At 39.9% G+C, this 9,301-nt stretch overlaps 1 protein-coding gene and 1 long non-coding RNA gene across 3 annotated transcripts in view; one reads left to right on the top strand and one right to left on the bottom strand.

The window, feature by feature from the left end:
* The window catches only part of LOC138015361 (uncharacterized), a 210,818-nt gene that overhangs the window by 14,716 nt on the left and 186,801 nt on the right, over positions 1–9,301 (bottom strand). The gene's annotated exons all lie outside the window — the stretch shown is intronic.
* LOC138015357 (uncharacterized) overlaps positions 6,206–9,301 on the top strand; it is a 43,259-nt gene continuing 40,163 nt past the window's right edge. The window contains exons 1-3 of one of the 2 annotated variants that reach the window (XM_068862363.1): positions 6,206–6,290; positions 7,052–7,407; positions 7,774–7,938. In XM_068862363.1, the coding sequence (XP_068718464.1) occupies positions 6,212–6,290; positions 7,052–7,407; positions 7,774–7,938 (600 nt within the window). In that variant the 5' untranslated portion in view covers positions 6,206–6,211. The remainder of the gene's footprint in view (positions 6,291–7,051; positions 7,408–7,773; positions 7,939–9,301) is intronic. The other variant, XM_068862364.1, reaches the window with a different exon arrangement.

Here is a 9,301-nt window from a genome sequence, read left to right as displayed (position 1 = left end):
CTTTTGTTATTCAATGATATGGAAATAAGTGGCCCTGTATTCTGTAGTGAAGGCAACTTTTAAAACCACAAACCCCTCAACCCCATAATCATGCAAGGTTAGTATTGGATTTTTACATGCTTTATAAAATCTGAAACACTACGATTTGCCTGCAGTGTTTTGAAGTTGGAAGTAACATTTTAAAAAATGTAAGTAAGTAAAAACAAATCTTATAACAAATTATAGTTGTTATTATAGCCTGGTGTTTGGACGAGGGTAAGCATTTTAAACAGATGAATCAATTTGGGTAATTCTCTTCTAGTCTGTTCTCTTCTAGTTTGACCTTTTCTCTTTACACTAATATTATTCAACTCTCATTAATTTTGTAAATTTGTTTATTTTGTAGAGAATAAATTACATTACATTGCATTAAAAGTATCTAAAAAGTGTAATCTTGCAGTTTCATATTGATGAATGTTTACTGTTATTTACCTCACAGTCATCATATGTATCACCAACTGCCAAAAATGCTCCGCGGAAATTGGGCAACTTTGCTATAGCAACCTGTTGCACTCTGTTCAAATCTGAGGAAAAGATAATTATCCCCTTTGCACCATGTCTTCCGTCAAGCACACCATCCACTTCCTGAATCTCATCTGTATCTTTCTGCTGCTTAAGTCTTTACAGGTAAGTCTGGAAATGGTGTGACTGCTCAAAATCCTTCACCTGGAGGAAAGACAAAATGTCACTGTTAAACATTAATAACAATATCATATTATTACAAACATGTGTGACATTTTTCCAAATGTTATAATAGAAATAGTACATGATTTAAACAGTGATACATTGGGTGCGCTGCGCATCTGGGGCTACGATTTTTCCGAGTTCCCAATGGGTTCTATTAAGACTCTCATTATAGTGCACACTGCACACCATGCAGAATCACCTCAACTCACCGCAAACCGTAGCAGCTTCTCTGGTAATAATTTAGGCCCAATCTGCAATTTCTTCCCATGTCTCTGCCTTAAAAAATGACACAATGGCCTCTTGAATTGGCCGCAGTAACTTGATTTCTGAAGCTGCCTTCTTCATTTCCTATTAGTCTTCGTTGAGCGATTCACATCCACGACCTTCAGCATATTTGTAAGTTTCAAGGAGTCTCGGGAGAGCAATTAAATCAAAATTTGATATTTTTCTGCGCCAACATAATGCAGCTGTTCAGTTGGGTTTCAGGCACGAAATTCCATACTTTCGTATGTCATCCATCTGATCTTCCACGAATAGCAATCACGAAAAAGAAGGACTGATTTGCAATTAAGATCGGACTCGGATCGAAGAAAATCGCAAACATATTAAAGGAACAACCATGTAGCAAACAGACTTGCCAAATCCTGTTGCAGGTTTGACAAAACCATCATTACCAGTAACGACTGCATGAATAGCTTGCAGTTGTTCCGCCTTAGGCAAAAAGGAAAAGTAGCATTTCTTAAACGCGAAATCAATTGCCTCCAGAAACTTGGCGTTATAATTTCCTTTCACATTATCCCCATGTATCCAGTGTAAAAGCATTTGGAATAAACTATGCCCAAATAAGGAATCTCTTTCCAAATGTGATTTTCCCCCCAGTTTTGGGGAAAAAATGGCGTCATTCCGAGCATGCGCCTGCAAGTAATACAGGACTCTCTCTTTTCCCGCCTGGGTTCCAGGCCCAATTTTAGGGCGGGGTAAGAGGGAGTCCCGGAACAGGTCTATTGTAGGTTGTCAGCTCTTAGACGGAAGCTTGATAGATAGGCATACTGGTTGGAGATGTGCTTCAAGTAAACATAGATATGTCAAGTATTCTAACGAAAATTTATTAGGCTTTTCGAAATTCTCTTGGTTTGTAATTCCTGTCGGGGGAATTTAAGGTCGCCTTGGTCGCGACCCAGATTTCCTAAGATTTTTCTTCGAGGAGTTTTTTGGTTAGCTTTTTTCTGGCCTCCCTGGCGCCTTCAGAAATTATTTTCAGTTTTTCATATTCAATTTTTATGTGCAGAATAAAGCTTGTTGTTTGTTGGTTTCTGTTCACTCGCGCGTATAATCTAACATTAAAATTACTTTCCAAAATCCTTTTCTCTAGCTCATGTACGCACGCCTCCAAAAATCACCTGCCACATTGTTGTCAGTGCCGAATACGGCAAATAGTCTTGAATGTCTGTTGAGAGTATACATGTTGAACTCTTCTGGAGTGGGACAGAATTTTAATCCCTTTGAAAGCAATGACATTTCCGCCTCCGACAAAACCCTGTTAGATAAATTGACCACAACTTGACGTCCCTCACGAAACTCTTGAGCATCCATGTTACCCAGTCCAGTGTCATCATGTCCACCCACAGACTTTGCTGCCTGTCTTACTTCCTCCGTGATGTTCCCTCCCGATGTTACGCATGCATCACTAACAGCCAGTTGGCCGATTTGCTCGAGGCCTGAGTAAGTGAGTGAGTGAAGCTATTAGTCTTTCCCCTCTGGGCTTTTCAGGACTAATTACAATGTTCGTCGGGGGACTTTAGCCAGACTGCTTATTACACAGTTTACAATTTTATTTTAGGAAGTGAAAGATGCCCCCGTCCAGATAAGGTCAGACCACAACACCGGGGACTACTTCCCCTACTCTTATCGAATAGTGAGTGGGTTTTTTAACATCCCATACTATTTAATTTCCAACAAGGGTTATGAGACGGGACCTCCAGATTACAGTCCTTATCCGAGAAGACTTGAAAGTGTAACCATTTGCAGATGTAATTACAAAGGTAGCACATTCTCCTCCATTATTTTAGGACCCTGAGTGTTGGTCCGGCCAGAGTCGAGCTCACGACCTCCCGCATGACAGCCCGATGCTCAACCAACTGAGCCACCGGTGCGCGGTGCGGTCTCTTTTTGTATAGAAATTCGACGTGATTAACGCCACTTTTTATATAGAAATTCGATGTGATTAACGCGTTTACCACACGCTTGGAATCACCCTTACGGAATGAGATAAAGTTTCTTGATCGTCATCCTCATTGGTATCCACGCGGAGGGTCAAAGAAGCAATCAACTTAACACTTGCCTCTAAAAACATCAACAGAAACAATGGAATAGAAATGTGATGCGAAAAGAATTAACGAAATAAGAAGTGTCCCAAAAAACGAAACTGCACCTTGAGGGCCGAACCGCAAATATATACAACAACGTTATGGTTTACTGAGTTTACGCGGGGTCTGACGTCACTGACATCTGATTCGCCTTCACACCAACTACTAAAGAGGGTAGGTAGCAGGGTCAACACATGGTCTTTTTTAATGAACAAATGGGAAATTTTGTACGACGACCAATAAACTCTGGCTAACGTTCTTTTCAAACTGGTGTTTACAGGGCCCACAGTTTAAAGAAATAACTGCTAAAAACGGCTTCCAAACTGTTTTAAGGCAAATTAATTAAAATATGTTATGGTCAAGAAAAGGTCGATAGGTTGGGTAATGAAAATAGCCTAACAATGTTTCTTAAAGTCCTTGTTGCTTTGAAAATCTTTGGTAGCAGTTTTATTGTCCCCAATACGGTTTAGGAAAAGTTTTTCATTATTAAACTGATCTGTAAATACTTTCGAACAGGCCAAGCACAGGTGGCTCAGTTGGTTGAGCAACTGTATGCAATGCGAGAGGTCGTGAGTTCGACTACGGTCGGACCAACTGAGGCCGGGGAAAGTTCTGTCCTTGCAATTACACCCGCAAATGGTTAGACTTTTTATGGTCTTCTCGGATAAGTGTGATGAACCGAAGGCACTCCGTCTCATATCACTTATGTGGGACGTTAAAGAACCCACACATTGTTCGAAAAGAGTAGGGGACGTAGTCCCCGGTGTGGTGGTCTCTCATTCATTGTGTTTTGGGAGCACCTCTATAAAGTACTTGTCTTTTAGTTAAGATTGTAAATTGCACTTCCCCCTCAAACGAGAGGTAAACTACATATTTATTCATTCCAGGTTGATTGCATGGCGATGACGTGCGAGAGCTTAATTTGGGCAAACTTGATTTTCTGTTTTTTTAATGTTGCTATGGTTTTGGCATGTTCCTTTTTGCACTCAAGAGGTCTGGACAATGTTAACTCTTGGGCACTCCGACCTCAAATAGCTGATTTCGTAGAGGAACCCGCTATACACTGGTTTCGGGCCGTGGTCTTATGAGATCTCTAATCAGCCAGTTTTTGTTATGTAACTAATTCGAATAGGGTGAAACTCTCCAAAACGGTAGTTCCGATAATTTTCATAAAATATCTTACTTTGATCAACCCCATTCAATTCTTAAATCTGTCAGTCCTTAATGAAACCGGATGTGAATCACATCTGGTTTTATTGACGTTCGAATAAAAAGAACTTTGCAAGAGAATGGTTTAATCTCCTTCTTTGCCTATATGACCTTTCAATCACACGATGAAGCTTAGTATAAATGCTCGGTTTTGCACATTGTCACGAAGCGCAAACACATTGATTTATCCACTGTGATAAAAGTTGTGTACAAACGTGAATAACAGCACTTGAAATTTGGTCAACACATTTCATGTTGCAGGTTTCAAGTCGCACGTGCAGAGCCCCTTTTTTGCTCATTTAGTGGCGTTCTCTTTCTCTTTTCTTAAAAGGGTCATAGGCTTACTACTAAACACCACAAGTGCGAGAATGTCTCTTGCAATTCCCTCAAACATCACCAAGGCACCGTTATTGAGAACAAACCATTCCTAAATCATTTATATACCATTTGAAAACAACTACCGAACCATTCGTTGTACTTTTGAGAAGCCAATGGCTGCGAAATTTACAATCGGTCAAAATAGGGGTAACAACTTCTTGGCTTGACCCATTTAAGTGCCCAAAGTTGTTTATATATTAAATTGTCTCTGACATCCTTTATTTGACATGTTCAAGTCGAAGAATCAATGTTCATCATAGCGCATTTGGTATCACGGAATGCCATTAACAATATTCCGATTTCCTTTATTCAGCGTGATATTCGTCCCTTTTTTGGTAATAAACTTTTCGAACAATGAATCTTGGAGTAACTATTGACAAAATCAAAGCTAAAAGCCCCATTGGTAGAGTGACATCGAGGAGGGGGTGGGCTTTAGCCACACCCCACTCCCCCAAAAAAGTATTTTTGGCATAAAATTAGAAGTGATTAATTTCTAAACAAAGTCAATTTTCCATTTTTAACTGACAGAAGCTCTCTCTAAGAACTATTTTGCTAAGAACATAGTGCTAAGGAGAGTAAGCCAATCATTGAAGCTTATTTCCAATGACACGATTTGTGTCGTCTTTAATTTTGTGTAATTGTTGATTCCAAACAAAAATATGGATAAAAGATTGTTAAGAAACAAGAAGCTTGTCATCAGCACACGTAAAAACATCCAATTTTAGATTTATTAGACCTGTAAAATTTTGTTTCTAAGTGGGCCAAATAAAAAAGAAATCCGATTTTAATAACGTCACAGCTAACGTAAAAGAGAGAAAACAAAAGATTGTTAACATGCTTTAACTTGAAACTTTAAAATAGTAACCGTAATAGGCTTTAAAGCATAGAAGACTTCTAAATCCTATTATTTCGTGTTTGAATTGAATTGGTAGCCACACTCTTGTTATCTACCGTAAGTTCATAATCTGATACAATAATAAAACAGACGCGCAAGCCTTGTCCTTTTATATAACTAAGACGAAAGCAACCTGTTGAATCGAGGAAGAGAGCGAGATAGAAATGTGTTTACAACGGGGGCACACTTTTCAACTCCCACTCTTTAAAATAAGTTGGGAAAAATACTATTATCGTTTTTTTCGGTGAATAAGACTATTTGAACGGGGTTGCTTATTAGCGTTTTTATTCAGGGTGAATTTACCAAGCATCTCTCTCAAACGTAGTTGTCATAGCTAAATCTGACCACTGTTATTTTACTACCTTTGTAGATACTCAGTAGTTGCCGCAATTGTGGAAAGCACACATCTTAGTAAGAAGAGAAACAATCCACATCAAGACAATAGGGGACTATCAAAACATGACTAAAAAAATTAAACCATGACCCCTGCATTAAGAGATTAAGTTTGGAAAACTCCTAATTCCAGTTAGAATCATAGCCAAAGAGATAAATTAGGCCTGTGCTAATCAGCTTATCAAGAGGTGTGGTCATGTATAAAGCAATCAGTGTGTGAAGACATCCCTTCAGTCTGATCAAAATGTCCGCTAGAGGCTATTACAGGGTTCAATTGTGTTTTGTCTTCTTCTCAGTTGTGTTGTTGAATCAAGGCTGCAAAGGTACTTTGAGCTAATTTTCTATCGCGCTATATTTTCGCCATTATTTTATGCTTCAATTAAACCTGTCTTCCTGAATTGATGCAGAAACAAAGATTTGGGGGAGGGGCACAAGCCCTGGAATAAGGAAGTACCGAATGAAAATTGTTGAAGGCGATTTTAAGATGCTTGTCGACCGCCTTCAGTATTTCTGCATGCCAAATTGACGTGTATATGAAAAATTGTGCTAAATGTTTCTGCGCTCAGTTTCCGTTACTAGTAAACCAGACTTTTTAATTTGATGCAGTAACGTCGCCTTACAGGGGGTGGGGCGCATGCTTAGCCATCACTAACGATGGAATGAAAATAGTTTAAAAGTTGATTTAAAGCCAGTTTTAAGCACCAGTAGTAAGAAAGTTCTTAGTGCATCTGCCAAAATTGCCCTGTCTAGAAATTCTTGCCGTTGCTTTTCTACTCCATGTAACTATTTATTTCTGAATTAATGCAGCAAGGAAGAACTGGAGGTGGGGTACATGCACACACAACACGCTATTTTCGCCAGTTTAAGCAGTTTTTCAAACGCCTTCAGTGCCTCTGCGAAACTACCCTGTCTATAGATACTAGCGATATTCTTTTTGGTGAGAGGAGCGTTGGGATATGTCTTCGATCAAAAAGACACAATCTGCAAACATACTTTTCAAGACTGGCCATGTAGTCAAAGATTTAATTATATCAGTAAACATAAGATGCCATCTTTCTTGTTAATTATAGCTTAATAATTATAGCTTCTAGATTCAAGACTGGAAAAGTAAACATAACGGCATCAAGTCCAGGACTATTCGCTTGCAAGGCAATTTCTTTCACTCAGCCTTTCTACGGAAGACAGGCAGTTAAAGTGTTTGCCTCCTTTGGTCATTCTGTGAAAAACTCAAGCCTTGGTAATGGCGCTGCCATTTGGGTGGAATCAGAAGACAGGCATCAATTTAAGACTTGTATTTCTGAATATGGCGAAGGTTCCAATGGAAAGGCAGAAGTTAACTGGATTGCTGTCCAGTCTGCTCCATCTGGAGCTCAAATAGGAAGTCATGTGCTGAACTCCTGGACGACTGAAACAAAATGCGAAAGGGTCGTCTTCCCTCAGGCAAGTCTTGCTCGAGGGGAGATACGCTTATTTTTCTCATAGATATTGATGAGCAGAAGGGATTCAAAAGCATGCTTTGTTCCATGGAAAGTTATATCCTCTAGGACACACTTAATTTTAGACATCTTTTGTCGAGCAAACGACAGATAGGGCAGACCTCGAACTTTTAATGCTTTATAGACTATCACATTATCCGTGAAAATGGTTCCCTACATTGCAAGAGAACACATCATGTACCACATGAGTTGACTTGAGATTAATTAGTGATTAGATTATGTTAAAGCGTATCTTGGATGTCTTTCTCTCTGTGCTCATTACCTCATGGGCTGATGATGTTCTGTTTCTAAATAATTTATGTACTTTTAGCGTTTCCTGTTTCCACCAAATGTTGTTGTCACACCTAGTCACCAGACTCCACAGAGACCCCAGGATGCCCTGGCTTTTTGGATTGAAGATTATACTGCCGGCAGTTTTACACTTTGTGTTCGGGAAACCAAGATTTTTGCTGGCGTTCATCGAAATATTAGAATCGTAAGTTTTTAGTTGATTGATGCAATACAATATCACCCCATTGTAAGAAACAATAAGTTACAGTCCATTTTCACAATTTGGTTCTTAATACAAGCAATGACCAATACTAGACAGACCTTTGAAGTTGAATTAAATTCAACCAAGGAGAGAAGTGTGCTTTCTCGACATCTATCTCCTTGCTGACTGAGACAAATTTGGGATTTGCGGCAGTGGTCGAATCGACACGGGAGAGAGCTTGCCTTTCCATGGGAACCGGCCTTTCCGCCGTTTGGGGTAACCCAGTCATCTGGAGCCTTCCTGAGGATAAAGGCGAGCTGGCTAGGCGCGATTCTCAGTCAACCAAGCTGACCTCACCACTTAAAAATACGCTCTGTTTTGCCCCATGTATACCCGGCCCGAACGGCCAGAGTTACGGGGCTGCATCTTGGTATGCTGTTTTAGATTGCCCATCGGCATCGAATATTGGAAGAGACAAATCCCAAATTCGGGGGGGGGGGGGGTAGCGGGCCAAAAAGTTATTTTCTTAGCGCTTGTATAGGGCCTTCACTATGAGAGTTATGGCCAAAGGAGTGTCATGGCTGAATTGCACGAGTCAATGTACATCGTCAGGCATGCGTCTCGCGGAAGGGGGTGGGGAGTAGTGGAGCAAAAAGTGATTTTCTTATCCCTACACGTGAGTACCTCCTAGTTTCTTAAGAAAATTATTCTTTCAAGCGCTTTCATTGTAAGCAAACAATTTGACCCCCACGTCTCAATGTTGTTTTGTGGGGGGCCACGAACAGTTTCCTGGAAATCAACACTTTGCAAACCAACACTGGATAGGGGAAGGGGGGAGTAGAAGTGACTGCCGTGGAATTCACAAGGGAGAAATAATGAAAAAGTGCTTTCTGTCGGTTTTGTACAGTTTTCTTAAAGGAGCTATGGCACGTGATATTAGGGTGTTTAAGGGAAATCTTTAGTTAATCACGAGTTTAAAACTTGAAGATGGTAATGCGGAATTCATTTACTGATAAAATTATCGTTACATCCCAAAAAGATGATTCTGAGCAAAAACGACCTTCATCCAATTGATTTGTCCTAAACTTGAAAAACGTAGGGCTGATTTTTCAAGATTCTCCAAATGGAATCCTTTTCAATCTTTCCAAATTGTGTCCATCGATGCTTCTTTTCCCTTTTCTGTATTTCTTTTATCTTGCTCAAGAGTTCTAAGTGGTTATGGCAACGTTTCATTCTACTTTTTGGGCATTTTGGGTGTCATGATAGTACATCATTTTGCTTGACAAAGCCCCTTTGCTCAAATTTGGTCATAGCGGGGACAGTTAAAAGGGAGAAAAGGCTACTCCAAACCTCTCGCCATACATTA

Source organism: Montipora capricornis, chromosome 9 (assembly GCF_036669925.1).
Source record: "Montipora capricornis isolate CH-2021 chromosome 9, ASM3666992v2, whole genome shotgun sequence".
Lineage (NCBI taxonomy): Eukaryota > Metazoa > Cnidaria > Anthozoa > Scleractinia > Acroporidae > Montipora > Montipora capricornis.
This window is presented reverse-complemented; position numbering and strand designations above follow the sequence as displayed.